Here is a 20,647-nt window from a genome sequence, read left to right on the forward strand (position 1 = left end):
GTACAGAGTAACAGGTGGTGGCCATCATTTGTATAGTGCTGCTGTAACTGCTTTTCAGAGTAACAGGTGGTAGCCATCATTTGTATAGTGCTGCTGTAACTGATTTTGACCTTTCTCTTTGACACCTAGTTCATGGTATCCTTTTAACATTCTTTCAGGTGTCAGTTATTTTATTGCCACCCCAAGAATTGCTAATTTGAAAACATGGCAGACTTTATTGACACCCATCTATTACAAGATAGTCAAATGTGGATTTATTCATTTCTATGAAATCAGTTTTAAATTATTTACATTTTATTTTAAATTGTTACATTTCTAAGTGGTTAGTTTTGTTTTCAGACATTGTCTGTTAAATAAAGTTCACAAATGATTCACCAAATGTGACTGGTCACAACTGACCCCAGCCTTTCACTACCTGTCCACATCAACTGTCCTACTAAATAATGGCAAAAATTTGAGGTAACCCTATTGACCTGTTACAGTTTTATTCAGTGGACATTTTTGGTGAAGACACTGACTGATGAATGAGGCTCCATAATAATTCTTTTGAGAGACTTTGAGCTGTGACTGCGTCTCAAGACTTTGTGGGTAGGACTTGGTCTACACTTGGATTTGGCACTGATCTGATTCCTTCATAACTTCAGCCTACTCCTTGTTCTTCTAATTTCTATTCCCTTATTTTCTGGATTTCACTCCAGTTTGATGCTTATTCTCATGAGCTTTCAACATTGTTTTCTCCCAACTGATGCTGATTGTGGAGTCAGACTTCAATAGTGATCCAAGTTTTGACTCTGCTGTCAATGAGTTATTCTCATGATCATTATCATCCTGTACATACCTCATTTGTTGGGTGCTGCCTTTTTGATTTGGCTGCATACAAAACTTCACTCTTGTGATAGCACCAATCCCTTGTAGGGCAACCACCTGAATGACAAATGTGCCGGCTATATAGCCCTTGACATTGACCATAGTGGTAATCCTCTTGGCCTTAACAAAGGAAATAGGACATTCAACTGCTGACAGCTGTCAAACATCTGCCATGCATTGCCCACTCACAGAGATGCAGGACAAGACAACAGTCCAGAATGGATGATGCAACAGATCAATGTGCACCAACAGCCAACTCTGCATTGCTAATTGTCAATTCAAGACTTTGGTGGGATCTAACTGACAATTCAGCTCCTCAGAGAAGCCATTTTGTTTTGATTTTACCATCCGTGTTCACCTCTTAATCATTCTGATGTTTTGGCAGAACTGGTGAAGAGGTGACCTTCAGTTTAATTAATGTAAATGTCATGTGACTAGGGCCTCCTATGCAATAGATCGTTCGCTGGGTGCAAGTCTTTCAATTTGATGCCACTTCAGCAACTTGAGTGTCGATGGGGATGAAATGATGATGATTAGGACAAGACAACACCCAGTCCCTGAGCGGAGAAAATCTCCGACCCAGCCAGGAACTGAACCCGGGCCCTTAGGATTGACACTCTGTCGCACTGACCACTCAGCCACCAGGGGCGGACAGTTTAATTTCTGTGATGTTGAAGCCTGGTATCTAGCAAACAATAGATTACTGAATTTTTCCCTGTATCTCCACTAAAAATTTCCGTTTATCACATTTTAGCTCAGTAAATTATTTGTGTTCCCACAAGATATTTACAAGATGAACAATGAGAAGAAACTGTCAATAGAGAGAAGTGATTCTGTGGCTGCAAGAGCTGTGTTTTTTGAAAACAATTCCAGAGATTTTGGATAAGGGGAGGAGGAGGAGATTAGTGTTTTAACGTCCCGTCGACAACGAGGTCATTAGAGACGGAGCGCAAGCTCGGGTGAGGGAAGGATGGGGAAGGAAATCGGCCATGCCCTTTCAAAGGAACCATCCCGGCATTTGCCTGAAGCGATTTAGGGAAATCACGGAAAACCTAAATCAGGATGGCCGGAGACGGGATTGAACCGTCGTCCTCCCGAATATGAGTCCAGTGTGCTACCCACTGCGCCACCTCGCTCGGTAGATTTTGGATAAGTGAGAATCTTTCATTTATGAACATAAGTCAACCAGTTGAGAATCTTTCACAAAGTCATTGTGATGAAAACTGAGAAATGGGACTGTTGCTATGAAAGTTTCATGCGAGTAAAGCCTCTATTACCACTCAGACAGGCTCATCAGGCATGTTTTCCATTTCTCATGGTTAGATCATACTCAAGGCATTAAAGTAAACGATTTCTGAGGGACACCATTGTGAAATGTCACACAGTGTTTTTAAATAATGGGTTTCAAACAAGTTATTGCCGTATCTTCTCTGAAGTTTGAGGAAAAAAGAAATATTAAGGCTTCACTCGCGTTGACAATGAAGTCATTAGACATGGAGCACGAACTTGAATTGGAGAAGGAAATAGACAGTATATCCTGACAAAGGAACCATCACAGTATTTGCCTTAAGCAATTCAGGGAAACCACAGAAACTCTAAATATGGTCAGCCAAATGGAGATCTGAATCACTGTTTTCCTGAATGTGAGTTTCATGTCTTACTATTGTGCCACCTCGCTTGGGCCCAAGTTTGGTTACAGCAATGGACGAGATCACAAAACAGCAAGGGCACTATAATTTTTATGTGGGCGTACTGCTTGCAACATGCAGAAAAATTGCATGGTGAGGATTACAGTGAGGAATGTTATGGAGCCTTTCATCCTAAATTAAATTATTTATTTATTTGTTTAATTCCACATTTTTAGTTACATCCTTGTGTTCGTTGGTACAGGAACACTTTGTTAGAATTTGTCCTCAGGAATATTTATTATGCCATATATTATTCTCAATTTTAAAATAGAAAGGAAGAAGATTAATAAGTTCTTCACAGTCCTTATGACTTTTTGTCTATTTACCTTTAACTGCAACTTCTAATTTTACAGCATTCAAAGGACAAGTGCTCAGCAGAAAATCTCTTCCTTGTACTAAATAAGTGTCAACTTGATTCCAGAGAGGAGCTATGTGAGCAACAAGAGTATACCGAAGACATGCTTCGTATATAGAATTTGAAAGATGGATTGGTCCTTGTTCCTGAAACAATTAACACACATATTTTTAAAATCTACATATAAACATGAAGAACATAAGCTAAGAGCTACAGTGCATATAAGTGATTAACTAAACACACTTATCAGGGCATGTGGCAATGAAAAATTTAAAACTATAATTTTAGTATAGTCTTTGCAAACTAAGTAGTACTATCCCATCCCATCACTTTAACTGGTGTAGTCACAGGCTCATTCAGTTAACTTAGTCATTGCTCAGTTCCAAGATTATAACATGATCACTAACCACTTTTAAACAAATATCATACCAAAAAAAACAAAAAAAAAAAAAAACAAAAAAAAAAAAAAATCTTCATCTAGGTAGCATGTATAAGTGATTAACATTGGAAGATTGGAAGATTACAGGCTAATGTAAGAGTGAGATAAGCCATTGCAAATGAGACCTGCTGGTACATTTACCAGTGTAACCACCAGTGTGTTGAATCAAGCATGCAAATATGCATGCTCTGTGTTGTACAGGTGCTGGATGTCAGTTTGTAGGATGGAGTTCCAGGCCTGTTGTACTTGTTAGGTCAGTACAGGGATGATTAAAGCTGTCTGGGGATGACGCTGGAGCTGTTGTCCGATGATGTCGTGTATGTGCTTGACTGGAGTCAGATCTGATGATCGGGCAGGCCAAGGCAACATGTCAGCATTGTGCACAGCATATTGGATAACAACAATGGTATGTAGGCGAGCATTATCCTGTTGGAAAACACTCCAGCAACACAACAGGTTAAATCACCAGACTGACATACAAATCTGTAGTCAGGGTGTTTGGGATAACAATAAGGGTGCTCCTACTGTCATAGGAAATCACAGTCCAGACAATTGCTTCAGATGTAAGTCAAGTGTGTCTAGCATCAAGACAGGTTGGTTGCAGGCCTTCAACTGGCCTCGTCCTAAACAACATATGGCCACCACTGGCACTGAGGCAGAACCAGCTTTCATCAGAAAACACAACAGACCTCCACCCTGCCCTCCAATGAGCTCTCGCTTTACACTATGTAAGTTGCAAATGATGGTGATTTGGGGTCAGTGGAATGCATGCTACAGGGTGTAATGAATGCTACAGGTTGTTTGGATCAGATATATCCCTGAAGTAACCAATTTGTAACAGTTTGTTGTGTCACTGTGATACCAACTGCTGTTGCAGATGCAGTACGATGCGACAAAGCTGTAAACTGAACACAATGGTCTTCCCTGTCGATAGTGCATGGGCTGTCTGGAGCCCAATCTCCTTGTGACCATACTTTCGCATGACCACCGTTGCCAGCAATCATGTACAATGGCTATATTCCCGTCAAGTCCTTCTGCAATACTGCAGAATAGACATAATCTTTCAAATGTAGAAGCACACCTATAAACTTTTGTCTATGTCTCACAACTTCTTCTTGGTGCTGCAATTTTTTTCTCCATCAGTGTATGTGGATCTGGAGTACACAGTGTACAATTATTCACACATAATAATTTGTGTGCACCACTAGTTATTCATGTTGGTACTGCATTTCCTGATTTATGCAGAAAAATATAAGGAAAAAATAAACATGAGAAATGCATGGAACACGGGTAACAAAATACATTCATGAATTAGCAATGCCTACCTAGTAGCATCTGACACCCTCTTAAGCCCTGATGAGGGCAGTGAGATATCATGATATAGACTCCATGAGACACCAAAAGCATTGAGAAACAGTCAAACGCATTAGAGCTCAACTGCTGCCTATGAGCCAAAGGGGCTGGGTGCAAGTACCTACATCTTGCCCATTGTGTCACATGTGTTCACAATATGATTAAAGTCAGATGGTTGGGTGGACCGCAAGAGCACACTCACAGTTACAGAAGGAAGGAAGGAGGATTAGGGTGGAAGGAAGATTAGGATTTAATGTCCCATCGACATTGAGGTCTTTAGATAGGAAGCACAAGCTCGGATTGTTTCAGGGATGGGGAAGCAAATCAGCCATTCCTTTTCAAATAAACCATCCAGGCATTTTCCAGGAGTGATTTAGAGAAATAAGACAAAACCTAAACCTGGATGGACATGAACCATCATGCTCCCAAATGCGAGTTTAGTGTGCTAAGTGTGCTACACAATGACAGTTTTTCCCCAAACCACTTTGCAAGATGTTTCAGGGGTGCAAACAGATGTGTGTTGGGTAGCTCTGTTCCTACATAAACCACACCCACACAAAATCCAAATAATGCTTTTCTCACATGACCTTCTGAGAGCTATGGATCGAGGCAATTAGGTGCATGCAGTATTTCTTTGCTTCCAAAAAGCATTTGACTCAGCACCACATCAACACTCATCAATGAGAATACTGTCATATGGAGGTATCAAATGAAGTTTGTTACAGAACTGAGAACTTATTGGCAGAGATTTACCTTTGATGGAGAGACACTGACAGATGTAGAAGCAACTTCAAACATATCCAAGGAAAGTGTGTTCGAGATCCTGGCTTTTATTTTTTCATATTAATGATGTAACAAATAATTCGTATTAATATAACTTCAGACTTTTCGCAGATGGTATAGTGATAATATATAATACAATAGATGAAAAAGATCAGTCAAATCTTAATAATATTTCAGTGTGGTGCATAGACTCAAAACTTTTTTTAACTGCTCTAAAATGTAAAACTGTGCATTCGACAGAAAGAAAAAAAAATGCAGTGTCATGTGACTACAATATCAATGAGGCACAACTATAATCAGTCGAGTCATTCAAATATGGGTGTGTAATACTTCATGGTGATATGAAATGTAATGATCACATAGGCTCAACCATAGGCAAAGCAGATGGCCGATTCAAGTTCAGTGGTAGGATACTGTGAAAATGCTACAAGTCTACGTGGGAGACTGCTTACAAAATAATTGTGTGATGCATGCTAGAATGTTACTTAAATGAGTGGGAGCCATGCCAATGTAGCCAACAAGGGATGCTGAAAGCCTAAAAAGGACAGCAGGAATGGTAACAGGCTTGTCTGACTCACAAGAGAGCAGTATAGAAATGCTGAAAAGCCTGAACTAGCAGATGCTTGGGGATGGACAACGAAAATGCCCTGAAAGCCTTCTTACAAACTTTCAAAAACTAGTATTCAGTGAGAAATCCAGGAGTATTCTATTCTTGCACCCACACTAATCTTACACCCAAACCTCCAGATCGGTACCAACCGTTGTGTATTGATAGAGTATCAACCAAAATATCAATTTAGTTCATACTGTGTGCTGTAGTCCTGTAGAACATGTGTAAAAGGTAACTAAAAGTAACACCAGAGCTATGGAATATAGGAAAAGGATATTTGTGAGCAATTAACCTGCAGACTTCAGGTAGGCGAGTTGGTAGAGTGTCAGATAGGTGTACCAAAGGTCCTGAGTTCTGAATCCACAAATAGTAGGTTTTTTTTTTAAACAGTTTACGAAACATCCCTTTACATGTCAGAAAAATGTTCTCCCATACAACAGTTTTACATGTAAACTGTTTTAAAAAAAAACCATGCTATCAGTGGGTTTTCGAACTCGGGACTTTTAGTACAACACTCTCACAGTTTACCAGCACACCTATGACAGATTTGCATTTTAATTGACTTTTACTATACTCCTTAGTTGTAGTCTTACTTTTAATTACCATTTACACATATTCTACTGCATGACAGCACACAGCACACACTAAATCGATGTTTTGGTTGATATTCTATTGACACACACAATGTTTTGTACCGATCTGGGTGTCTGACATCTGGAGGTTTGGGTGTCAGTATCTTGTGGTCTGTGGTGAGTAGAGGCATATATTTAGCTGACAGTTTCTGCATCCCATAGTGAGGAGATGGTTCTGGATTAATGTCTTCTCACTCCTTGTTGTTTTGTCCAGCACTGAGTTTGGTGCATCAACAGTTACAATCAGTGACTGTCAATGGTAACTTTTGTCACCAACATGTTATTGCCCATGCAGCAGACTCTAGCGATGGTGGTTTTTCCCAAACACAAGAACTCATGACACACTCTTTGACACAATGGTATGTACAAAGCCTAATGACTGTACTAATTTGGAGACAGTGTGTCTGATGTGTTACTTTATAGCTACCATAAAGTGCATTGATGTCAGTTGACTTACTCCCTTCACATTCAGTTGTCAGGACTGCATCCAGTAAAATGGGAACAGAGGCTATGTTATAGCAAAGGGGAGAATTCAGCAATAGGGCACTAGAACTGAAAAAATAATAAATTAAGAAATAAAAACAAAAGCTGCCAGATCTGAAATGAGAACTTAATGTAGACCCCAAAATAATCAATAAGGGCCATGATGTAGCAGCTTGGTCAATTCTACTTCTCTGTATACATTAGAAGTCAGGCATTATACATCTGCCAAAACTAGTTACCACAAACTTATAGTAATCACATGATGTCTGGTGGTGATCACAAACGGTAAAAACAGCTATGAGTCTATAAAGGTATATTGGATTGTAGTAACAGTAACATCTCTGTTTCATTTCAGTGTAGCCAGGTAGAAAGTACATTTTCTATACATTATATCTTAAGTACATTGCCCTTTGTGATATTTTAGCAAGGCAGCAATTTACAGTTTTACTCTTTGGATTTGCATTTGCCTTCCTTTCTGCATAGACACAGGTAACATAGAGATTAGTTGTGATTCATTAATCAAATAAACTACACTGATGAATTTAGCTACCATTTTATGAAAGCACAGTTTAATGAAATACTACTGTGGCATATGAAGTAGTACCCACAATCATACAAGAATGTACTGAATGCATGTTGGAAGTTACAATCAGCAGTGGTCAAAAATAACTGAAGAACAAGGTACAACATGCTCTCTTTCATCATTTAACAATAACTACTAATCCTTTACAAATGTATGTTTGCAGAGCCAACTGACAAACAGTGATGGAAGATCAGAGAAAAATTAATTGTTTCATCTCTTTTATGTGATGTCCAAAAAGACAAAATATTAATCATTACCAATTTATGGCTTTTGGACTTTATAAAAATCTTTTTATCGAGGCATGAGAAATGGTGACTGTGACAGGATTGGAACTCCATCTCCAGAGGACCTACAATCTATAACTTAATATTATTGTAAATTCAGTTATCTATCTTATACACATCTTCATTGTGGAACAAATAACTAATACTTTTCCTTGTGAGTTTTCTTACATGTACAATGTGGTGCCAGAAGGATCTGGAATATAAAAACGAAAACGGAAATGACCATAAATGGAAACCTATTCATTTGGATTCGATGTGCAAATTGATGAGGATTTTTCTCATTTTTCTAAATTTCACCACAGCAAATTCTGCACTGAGTACAACCAGTACACATTCTTTTCTAGCTATATTAATATCTGGAAATAACTATGATGTGCTGAATCTTAGCTTCAGTAGTACTTTGGACCTTTTCTGTGAGCTTAAGTAAATACTTTAGTGTATGTAGCATGTATGTAGCATTGTTGCCCATAGTGCTAAAAGGTAGTTTTTCTAAATTTGATCTGCCATTGCTGCATGCAACTAATATTTAGGACCAGCCCTCTTCATTTTGGCCTCACCAATTACTTTAAATGCTTGAGAATAATTATTTTTGGTAATATTGTGATTCAATGAAAATTTCAGTTTTTGCAATGGATTCATGTAGTCACTGGAGCTCTAGGTTGAATGACATGGGTTCACCAGGTTCCAAAACTGAAGCTATGACAGTAAGCATTACTGTACAAATCACTGAACAAAAAATGACTGATAGATTAATAGAATTAGTGTCCATTGTAAGTGTCATGACTTGTACGAGTCAAGAATAGTCTCATATGAGTGCTAGTCAAGAATTGACTTGTATGAGTGCTGAACACTTTTCTTTCCAGTGAAGAAATAGACAGAGTTGACTCCACTGCATAAAAGTTAGTGCAATAGATTTTATTGTTGAAGAACAGGCCTGCACAGCAGATAAGGTAAATTTAACACATTCTATTGCCAAAGAAGAGACTCGAATTGTGACAAAAATTAATTCAATAGAATCTACTGGTGAAAAGGTCAGCATGATAGAATCCAAAATAAAAAAAATGTTGATCAGGTCATAGCTGAGCAAAGCTGCTTAATTAATAAGCAGACCAAAATCAAAGCAGCTGCTGAAGCTTTATTTGACCACACACAATATTGCAATCACATTAGACTGGCTTATTGAGGGAAAACTTGGTGAGCATGTTTCTTCAATGGAAACGTAAATGCCTGATGGAACTGTGGTAAATCAGTGTTTGTGGTTTGGTTACTGTAGCAGATATTGTGTTATAAGTAGTTTTCCTTTAAAGAGAAGTAACCCTATATGTTATCCATATTTATTCAAAATTAAGTCCATTTTTGAGTTTTCTAACAATTTTAATTAAGCTTAAAATGCTTTAAGAAACTAGTAATTTTTACCATAGATTTTTGTATTGCCTTAATAGAAAGTTAGTTTTATGTACTTGCTTCAGTTCTTACAGGGAATTAGCAACTTTTTAGCTCAACATATTAAAAGATAGCAAGTGGGCTTGATTTATTTGTTCGCTGTCCTGTAATACACTGCACCAGCCAAAATGCAGCCCCACGGTGAATGCTGTTCTTGAACATGGGAAGAGTTGGTTGACATTTGTAAGAAGCTGGAAATTGTCCTGACTATGGTCAAATGATTGGCAGCTGCGTTGAATTGGTGTGTTGCAAGAGCTCCTGAGTCATGTGCATATGACACTGGCACCAAAGGTACCTCAATTACTACCCTCTCCTGTTGATCCTGTCTCCTCTGCAGAAAGTACAGGATCTGTCATCAGTCATCCAATTGACTGCAAGAGGCATGTCAATGGTAGATCCAGGTGTCTTGTACAGGGTGGATGGGGACCAGGGAGGACCCAGTGTGTTGTATTGATCCCCTAACCAACAAGTTCGAGGTGTTGTCTTTCACTGAAACTGAGCCAGTCGGACTCATGTCATCTGTTTTGGGGAGCCCTGTTCTGTCTGGTGTCAAGAGGAGGTAAATGCAAAACGGATGGGTCTATTAATCACTGGCAGTTCAAATGTATTTTGAATGATAGTGCCCTTCAGGAAAATGGCAGTAAGGAACATAAGAGGCCACAAAATGCTCTCAGTGTGTATGCCTGGGGACCTCAGAGGCTATTCCAGTAGCCACTGAGGGAACAGGGTGCTACCAACTGCAGATTGTGATGCCTATGTCTGGGCTCTGAGGTCATACCTGGATCATTCCAACAACTGGAAGTTCAAGAAGACCAGCCTTGTGCTTGGAGTTTCAATGAAGCTCACAACTTGCAGCATTGTTCCCAGAACTGATTGTGACTCTTTGGTTCTACGTCGAGTGGAAGGACTGAGCCACAGACTTTGAAGGTTCTGTGAAACACTAGGCTCTGACTTCCTGGACCTGGACTTATGCCATAGGACTGAGAACTATAGGGTCCCCTTAAACGGGTCAGGTGTGCACTAGCTGTAGAAAATCCAGAAGTATCAGTGTAAGATCGAAAGAAATGCCTCCCACAGGTGAGAGTATTGAAATCCTAATGGTTTGCAACAGAGTGCCAGAGTTTGAAGTGGTCCTGAAAAACAGGTTTAGAAAGCTAGTTGACACCTGTAGATTGACAGCAGTGTGATTTTTGGGGAAAATCTGAATGTATATCAAAAGGACAGGCGAATGGGAAATGGAGATGGAACTCAAATCTGTCAAGAAAGAAATTGAAGCTGCATTTGAGATTGTTTGGGTAAGAGTTATTATCAGGGGTAGGCATAAAACGATACTTGGATCCTTCTATCGCCCACCAGACTCATCTCCTGATGTAACTGAAAACTTAAGAGAATACCTCAGTTCCTTGTACATAAGTTCCCCAATCATACTGCACTCATCAGTTTAACTTTAATTATCCAACAATTCACTGGGAAAAATACAGTTTTGTTAGTGGTGGACGTAATAACATATCCTGCGAAACATTACTAAATGCCGTCTTTGAAAACTACCTAGAATAGACACTTAGGGACCCCACTCATGCACTCCGTCTTTAGGCCACAAGTGGCACATCAGGACCATCCAACCGCCGTGACATCTTCAGTTGAGGATGCGGGTAGGAGGGGTGTGCTGCCAGCACACTGCTCTCCCGGTCATTACGATGGTTTTCTTTGACTGGAGCCACTACTATTTGGTCGAGTAGCTCCTCAATTGGCATCACGAGGCTGAGTGCACCCCGAAAAATGGCAACAGCGCATGGTGGCCTGGATGGTCACCCATCCAAGTGCCGGCCGCACCTGACAGCGCTTAACTTCGGTGATCTTACGGGAACCAGTGTATCCACTGCGGTAAATCTGTTGCCCGACCCCACTCATAATGGAAATGTATTGGATTTAATGGCAACAAATAGACCTGACCTCTTTGAGGATGTCTTCATCAAACTGGTACCAGTGATCACAAGGCGGTTGCAGCAAAAATGATTAACATAGTACAAAGGACAACCAAGGATATATATGTTCAATAAAATAGAGAAAAAATCAGTAGTGTCATATCTCAGTGAGGAACTTGAAACTTTCAGCATAGGGCAGGAGCATGTAAAAGAACTCTGGCTCAAGTTTAAAAGAATAATAGACTATGCACTGGAGAAGTATGTACTCAGTAGAGTAGTTCATAATGGTAGGAAACCTTCTTGGTATACAGTCACTGCAAATAAACTTTTAATGAAACAGAGATTACTGCATGATAGATGTAAAACAAAGCATAGGGCTATAGATAGAGAGATGCTGAATGAAACGGCTGTTAAGAAAGCAATGCACAATGCCTTCAATGACTATTGTAGCAGAATATTGTCAAATGATAGTTCACAAAACACAAAGAAATTCTGGTCGTATGTAAAGGCTATTAATGGAGCAAAAGTTAGTGTCCAAACCCTAGCAAATGAGACAGGAACTGAAACTGAGGGTAGCAAAGCAAAAACTAAAATGCTTAACTCCATTTTGAAATGTTCCTTTACAAAGGAAAACCCAGGAGCATTGTCTCTGTAGCACTTTGTAGGGATAGGAAATGGAATGATCCCATAGGCTCATTGTGGGTACAGCAGGTGGTAGACTTCAGTTTATTAGTAGATGACTGGGGAAGTGCAATCAACCTACAAAGGAGATTGCTTGCAAATCACTAATGTGACCAGTTTGAGAATTTTGCTCAAGTGTGTGGGACCTGTAACAGATAGTACTAACAGGGAATGTCAAACACAAACAGAGAAGGCAGCACGAATGGCCACAGGTTCGTTTGATCCATGGGAGAGCTTCACAGAGATGCTGATGGAACTGAACTGGAAGACTCTCGGAGGTAGGCATAAACTATCGCTAGAAAGTTTCCAGAACCACCTTTACAGGATGACTCTATGAATATACTATAACACCCTATGTACTGCTCACATAGGGATCGTGAGGATAAGGTTAGAATAACTAATGCTCGCACAGAGGCATTCAAACAATCATTCTTCCCATGCTCCATATGTGAATGGAATGGGAAGAAACCCTAATAGCTGGTACAGTGGGATGTACCTTCTGCCCTGCACCTCGCAAATGATTCCAGAACATAAATGTGGATGCAGATGTAGACTGCTCACTAAAGAAAACAAACAGAAGAGGCCATGGAGAAAACAAAAGAACAAGCTCATACTGTGCAGTGGACTGAACAACAGAGCACACAAATAAATACCAAATTTAGAATGACACTCCAAAAGCACTTATAGGGCATAGAGGTGTGCATTGTCAAAGTTACACAAAAATGATTACAAAAACTTAATGTTGGCTACAATGATCATGTGGACAATTTAAATAATGAAATGTCTTCCTGCATATTTCAAGGGGGAAGGCCACAGGCATAAATACTGGACCAGGTTCACTCGAGGAGTAGTCTCAGGTCGCACCTGGTGAAGGTAACGAGTTACGCTACCAAAATATCGTACAAGTGCGATGCTGATATCTGGCAGAGCACCCAACAACCCAAGATGTCACATTATAAGTTGCTCTTCTCACAGAAAGAATGGGACAAGTCCAAAGTTTGCTTCTACTATTTGCATTACACCTGTCAGGTCACTTGGGTTGCAACTTACTTGGTTTCTTGCTCTATGTTGTTTCCTTACAGTAATAGTGTTTAGTGTGAAATGTGATAGTAGGGTGGTTCTCTCTCGATCTTTAAAATGTGTGGATCATCTTATGATAAATGTGAAAAGTCATCTGTTAATCAATTTTCGTACGGACCGTAGAGCAATGTTTCATGAGTTAGGTAGTGAGTGCAAATGGTCACTGTTTGAGTATTTCAAACAAATAAACCACCCTGAAGGAGAACAGCTTAACAAGAATTTAAATTTTTTAGGTAACTGGAATGATCAATCTCCCTATTTAACCAGCTTCATTTCTGTGACATTAATTGCCTTGAATTCCAATGCCAATGATTGCTCTTTCCAATACATTGTAAGAATCAAACAAAATGATACCATGAGTGAAATTCCTCTTCGCCAAAAGGTATTAATTGCTTTGTATGGATTTACTGTTTTGCAGTTTCAACATTCATGAAATGTCCAATATTTTATCTTTACACTGAAGATGTACACAGTAAAGGAGCAAATGAAGTTATAAGTTATTTGCACACTTATGTGAGTGAAATCCTTGATCCAGAAGTACGTGTTTTTATAATATTCTCTGATTCTTGCTGAGGACACAATAAGAACTATGCACTGATTTTACCTTCACTATCTCATTCATACCATTAAGAGATTAGATAGAGTCAGAATAGTATTTCCTATAAGAGGAATGTGGTAAAAGCTTTGGATTTATACAAGAGAAAGTTATTGGAGAGTTACCAAAAGACTGGTTTAATGCTTGACAAACCACAAGAGTGAGTCCAAGGTCTTAAAATGTAGGATATTGGATGACCTTCTTAAAAGCACGTTGTTGTTGTTGTGGTCTTCAGTTCAGAGGCTGGTTTGATGCAGCTCTCCATGCTACTCTATCCTGTACAAGCTTCTTCATCTCCCAGTACCTACTGCAACCTACATCCTTCTGACTCTGCTTAGTGTATTCATCTCTTGGTCTCCCTCTATGATTTTTACCCTCCACGCTGCCCTCCAATACTAAATTGGTGATCCCTTGATGCTTCAGAATATGTCCTACCGAGTGATCCCTTCTTCTAGTGAAGTTGAGCCACAAATTTCTCTTCTCCCCAATTCTATTCAGTACCTCCTCGCCAGTTATGTGATCTACCCGTCTAATCTTCAGCATTCTTCTGTAGCACCACATTTCGAAAGCTTCTATTCTCCTCTTGTCCAAACTATTTATCGTCCATGTTTCACTTCCATACATGGCCACACTCCATACAAATACTTTCAGAAACGACTTCCTGACACTTAAATCTATACTCGATGTTAACAAATTTCTCTTCTTCAGAAACACTTTCCTTGCCATTGCCAGTTTATATTTTAAACCTCTCTACGTCGACCATCATCAGTTATTTTGCTCCCCAAATAGCAAAACTCATTTACTACTTTAAGCGTCTCATTTCCTAATCTAATACCCTCAGCATCACCCGATTGAATTCAACTACATTCCATTAACCTCGTTTTGCTTTTGTTGATGTTCATCTTATATCCTCCTTTCAAGACACTGTCCATTCCGTTCAGCTGCTCTTCCAGGCCCTTTGCTGTCTCTGACAGAATTACAATGTCGTCGGTGAACGTCAAAGATTTTATTTCTTCTCCCTGGATTTTAACTCCTGCTACGAATTTTTCTTTTGTTTCCTTTACTGCCTGCTCAATATACAGATTGAATAACATCGGGGATAGGCTACAACCCTGTCTCACTTCCTTCCCAACCACTGCTTCCCTTTTGTGCCCCTTGACCCTTATAACTGCCATCTGGTTTCTGCACAAATTGTAAATAGCCTTACGCTCGCTGTATTTTACCCCTGCCACCTTCAGAATTTGAAAGAGAGTATTCCAGTCAACATTGTCAAAAGCTTTCTCTAAGTCTACAAATGCTAGAAATGTAGGTTTGCCTTTCCTTAATCTATTTTCTAAGATAAGTTGTAGGATCAGTATTGCCACACATGTTCCAGCATTTCTACGAAATCCAAACTGATCTTCCATGAGGTCAGCTTTTTCCATTCGTCTGTAAAGAATTCGTGTTAGTATTTTGGAGCTGTGACTTATTAAACTGATAGTTTGGTAATTTTCACATCTGTCAACACCTGCTTTCTTTGGGATTGGAATTATTATATTCTTCTTGAAGTCTGAGGGAATTTTGCCTGTCTCATACATCTTGTTCATCAGATGGTAGAGTTTTGTCAGGGCTGGCTCTCCCAAGGCTATCAGTAGTCCTAATGGAATGTTGTCTACTCCTGGGGCCTTGTTTTGGCTTAGGTCTTTCAGCATGTTACAAACCGATATGTTAATTTCAAGACACTACCAGTCCGAGATGCTCTGGTTATAAAGGAAGGTAAGCTGTTCAAATACATGATTACTCATAATGGAGCCCAGACACCAGTAGATTTGGAACATTCTGGTGATATACAATTAAATGTGAACCTGAATATCAGTCACAGGAACCCGACAAGTTATAATGGCCTTCTTGAGCATGTAATGGTGTTTTGAAACTATGAAATATTTTGTAATGTTTTGCAAATAACTAATCTAGAAGTTTATTTTTGAGCTGTTGCCAATACCAGACGAAAAATATGCAGACATTCAAGAACTTAAACAGTTGTTTGGTCAAGATGCAAGAAATTTCTATTCCAGTCTAGCCAATAACGAACCGAAATCCAAAACCAACAAAAAGAAACTTCCAGTGTTAAAGAATGCAAAAAAAAGGGACAAAAGCCTTCCAAAAAGCAATCGACTTGTATAATCTTCTGTGGCAAAGATGTACTTGCTTCTCATGAATTGTCTTTTAATTTCAGTTGTTATTTCTTCTAATGTACATCTTCCACAGTCACTAAATTTGGCATCATAATTACATTGGTGGCACTCAGTTGGAGCATTTTATGCATTTTTGTGATCTTGATAGATTAAATTGACTCTTCTGAGAAATGTGCAAAATGTGATTTACCCCATTTTTCTGTGGGTAATATGAAACATTAAATTGACTCTTCTGAGAAATGTGCAAAATGTGATTTACCCCATTTTCTGTGGGCTCTTCATTTGTGTGGTTTGTGTAATGAGGCTAGCACTGCTAGTGCATGAGAAAAAAACATTTGATCAAGGAATATATAACTCAGTATAATGGTGCCAACAAGAATGCTGTAATGAATCATGCACCACTGTTAGGCTCTGTAGTCCTGGCTGTCACGGGAGGGGAAGATCTGTCACCATGCTCCCTGTCCCGCCTGTCACTGACCCACTGCACTTCCATGTTGAATTGAGTAACAATGCCACCAGATGTCAGAGCCCTTCACTTGTAGTACGGAGTATAGTGGGGAGATAAGCATCTGCCCCAAAACTATCGACCAGTTTCTATTGTCCCAATTTTCTCTAAAGTTTTTGAATATGTAATGTACAGTCAACTAAATAACTATTTTGATAAGCATGATCTCCTCTCCAACAGACAATTTGCATATCAGCATGGTAAAAACACCACTACTGCTGTCACTGAAGTTGTTAACCAGGTGTTAACTGCATTCGAAAATAAGGATCTAGTGTCAGTCGTACTGTGCGATCTTAGCAAAGCCTTCGACTGCATACCATCTAACACCCTACTTGCAAAACTGGAATTTTATGGCATACACAAACCATCTTTGGATGTAATCGAATCATACTTAAGTAACAGGAGACATTATGTATCAATTAAAAATAGATGCTCCTCACTGAAGGAAGTTCGGACTGGAGTGCCTCAGGGCTCGGTCCTAGGTCCTTTTCTGTTTATCATTGCAATTAATGACTTACCTTACCATGTAGGAGCAAATTCAGTTGTGTGTTATGCAGATGATACAACGTTGCTCAATACACACCATGACACAACAGAACTGCATCAGGCAACACAGGAAAAACTAGAACTAGTAATGGATTGGTTTTCTTCTAATGAACTCCTGTGTAATCCTGATAAAACACAAGAGCTAATTCTGGGTTTAACTACAGCTGTTGAAAGCAAATCAATAAAATTATTAGGATTCCACATAGACTCAAAATTAAACTGGGAGGAACACATTAGCCATATCTGCAAGAGAATAGCAAGAGTGTGTTATCTCATCTGGAGACTGACAGATATAGTCACTGATGAGTATCTAAAGGTGGTATATTTTGGCCTCTTTCAGTCACACATTTCCTACGGCATATTGTTATGGGGACATTCTTGCTTTATCAGTAAAATTCTGAAAATTCAAAAAAAAGTAATCAGAATAATAAGCAAAGCTAAGCCCAAGGAACACTGCCATCCCCTCTTTATCAAGCACATGATATTAACTGTGGTGAATCTATACATCTACACAGCCCTGCTTTATGTCAAAAGCAACTTAAATGAGTTCGAGACCAGAGAGAACATACATCCCCACAACACCAGAGGCAAACTGGACTTTGACATACCAAGACACAGACTCACAAAGACTGCAAACTCACACAAAATAATGAGTTTAAAACTCTTCAATAAACTTCCAGCATCTGCTCGGTCACTGACCAATAATATTTTCAAACGTAAGGTTTATGACTGGCTTCTCAAACACCCATTTTATAAGATAACAGAATATTTTGAAATAAGCATTGACATTAGTATATAAGAATATTCCTAAAAGAAAAGGAATTAAATTGTAAAAACTTTACTGTAAAGTTGTTGTTAATTGTATATTTAATGTTCAGACCTATTCCGCTGTAAGCGGTCAATGGTGAATAAACTGAATACTGAATACTGAACCATCAGCTAATTCTTGACAATCCATTCAAAACAAACCCAATGTTTTCATATTTGAAGCAAAGGAAAATTCATGTTCTGGGAACCATAAGGTTGAACAGACTGTAGGGTGCACAGAGTATATTAGCTAACAGTAAATATCTAATAAAATCAGGCCAAAGTTCGCCGTCTATTGCTACTTCTAATGACAATACAACAGGTGCGCGATGGGTGTCTATCTTTGTTGGTGGGGCACCAACTGATTCTGTCAAAAGATGGAAAGTGAAGAGCCATGCTCGCATAGTAATAGACAGGCTCTATGCTATTGCATACAATAAATTTATGGGTGGAGTAGCCATGACTTGCCGCAGTCACATAATTGAGATGATATTCCATAAGCACGAAATTCGACTAAAAGGTGCTTGTGAAGTACAGCGTCAAATGCCTTCTGGAAATCTAGGAATGTGGAATCAATTTGAAATCCCTTGTTAATAGCATTTGATACTTCATGTATGTAAAGAGCTAGCTGTGTTTCACACGAATGATGTTCTCTAAATCCGTGTTGACTGTGTGTCAATAGACTGTTGTCTTTGAGGTAATTCATATTGATCAAACACAATATAAGTTCCGAAATCCTGCTGCATGTCGACATTACTGATATGGGCCTGTAATTTAGGGGATTACTCCTACTACCCTTCTTGAATATTGGTGTGACCTGAGCAACTTTCCAGTCTTTGGGTGTGGATCTTTTGTTGAGTGAGCAGTTGTATATGTTTGTTAAGTATGGAGATATTACATCAGCATACTGTGAAAGGAGCCTAATCAGTATACAGTCTGGACCATAAGACTTGCTTTTATTGTGATTCACTACTCCGAGGATATCTACTTCTAAGTTACTCATGTTGACAGCTGTTCTTGATTTGAATTCTGGAATATTTACTTTGTCTTCTTTGGTGAAGAAATTTCGGAAGGCTGTGTACAGTAACTTTGCTTTAACGTCATCAATATTACTTCCATTGCTATCACACAGAGAAGGCACTGATTGTGTCTTGCCAATAGCATGTTTTACATATAACCAGAATCTCTTTGGCTTTTCTGCAATATTTTGAGACAATGTTTTGTTGTGGAAGCCATTATAAGCATCTTGCATTGAACTCTGTGCTAAACCGTGAGCTTTGTAAAAGACCATCAATCTTGGAGATTTTGCATGCGCTTAACTTTTGCATGCCTTTTTTGTTGGTTCTGCAGCAGTGTTCTGACCCATTTTGTGTACTAAGGGGGATCAGCTCCTTCATTTGTTTATTTATTTGGTATAAATGTCTCAATTGCTGTTGATACTATTTCTTTGAATCCAAGCCATATCTGGTCTACACATACCAACACATTGTTAATTAGGAAGAAGTGGAGATTGCCTCTCAGGAAGGCATCAAGTGAAGTTTTATCTGCTTTATTGAAAAGTTATATTTTTGTTGATGTTTGGAGGATTTGGGAGTTACAATATTCAGTCCAGCTATGACAACTATGTGTTCACTAATTCCTGTATCCATTTTTATCTTGTTATTAGCTCAGAATTATTTTCTGCTATGAGATCAAATGTGTTTTCACAACTGTTTGCTATTGAGTGGGCTCAAGAGCTAACTGCATGAAATAATTTTCAGAGAATGCATTTAGCACAGTTTCGGATGATGTTTTATGTATACCTCAGGATTTAAACATGTATTTTTGCCACATATCGAGGGTAAATTTGAAGTCACCACCAACTATAACTGTATAAATCGAGTACGTGTTTGAAATCGGACTCAAGTTTTCTTTGAACCTTTCAGAAATTCTATCACCTAAATTGAGAGGTTGGTAAAAGGATTCAATCATTATTTTATTCTGGTTGTTAAGAATGATCTCTATCCACACTAAATCACAGGGACTATCTACTTAAATTTTACTACAAAATAAACTACTTCTAACAGCAACAAACACACCACTGTCAACTGTGTTTAACCTATCCTTTCTGAACACCATTAGGTCCTTTGCAACAATTTCAGCTGAACTTATCTCTGGCTTTAGTCAGCTTTCAGTGTCCATAACGATTTGTGAATCAACTTTCTATTAGCATTTGGAGCTCCAGTACCTTCTCAACACAGCTACGACAATTTATAACTTTTATATTGATGGTTCATGGATCTATGTTTTTCTATGTTTGACCTGCACCCTTAGAGACTGAATCCTTTTTGTGTTTCTCCGAGACCCTCTAACTTAAAAGGATGGTCAGTCCATGCCCCACAGGCCCTGGTACCCATGTAGCCGCCTCATGTGTGTAGCGGATGCAACCTATTTAGTGGAACTCGAAGCCCAGCCACTCTATGGTGCAAATCGAATAATCTGCAGCTAACATTGTCACAGAACCATATGAGCCTCTGATTCAGACCCTCCACTCGGCTCTGTATCAGAGGTCCGCAATTGGTCCTATGCTGCAAATTGTGTGCTCTGATTTCATTTCACAAGCAAGACTGGCAGCCCTACCACTTCTGATAGCCACTCAAAACCAGAGAATCTCTTCTGATTGAAAGCAATACACATCATTGGTACTGACCTAGTGTTGGCTACACCCTGTGCTCTTCATGGCATCCAGTAGGACCTATTCCATGTCTGGAATGACTTCACCTGGTATGCACAAAGAGTGTACACTGTCTTCTTTCCCTTCCTTTGCAGCCATGT

The 20,647-nt window shown here is 39.1% G+C and overlaps 1 protein-coding gene across 1 annotated transcript in view; it reads right to left on the minus strand.

Moving 5' to 3' along the window:
* The window catches only part of LOC124594447 (uncharacterized protein C18orf63-like), a 127,778-nt gene that overhangs the window by 77,569 nt on the left and 29,562 nt on the right, over positions 1-20,647 (minus strand). The window contains exon 4 of the mRNA XM_047132823.1: positions 2,882-3,056. Within this exon, the coding sequence (XP_046988779.1) occupies positions 2,882-3,056 (175 nt within the window). The remainder of the gene's footprint in view (positions 1-2,881; positions 3,057-20,647) is intronic.

Source organism: Schistocerca americana, chromosome 2 (genome assembly GCF_021461395.2).
Source record: "Schistocerca americana isolate TAMUIC-IGC-003095 chromosome 2, iqSchAmer2.1, whole genome shotgun sequence".
In the NCBI taxonomy this organism is placed as follows: Eukaryota; Metazoa; Arthropoda; class Insecta; order Orthoptera; family Acrididae; genus Schistocerca; species Schistocerca americana.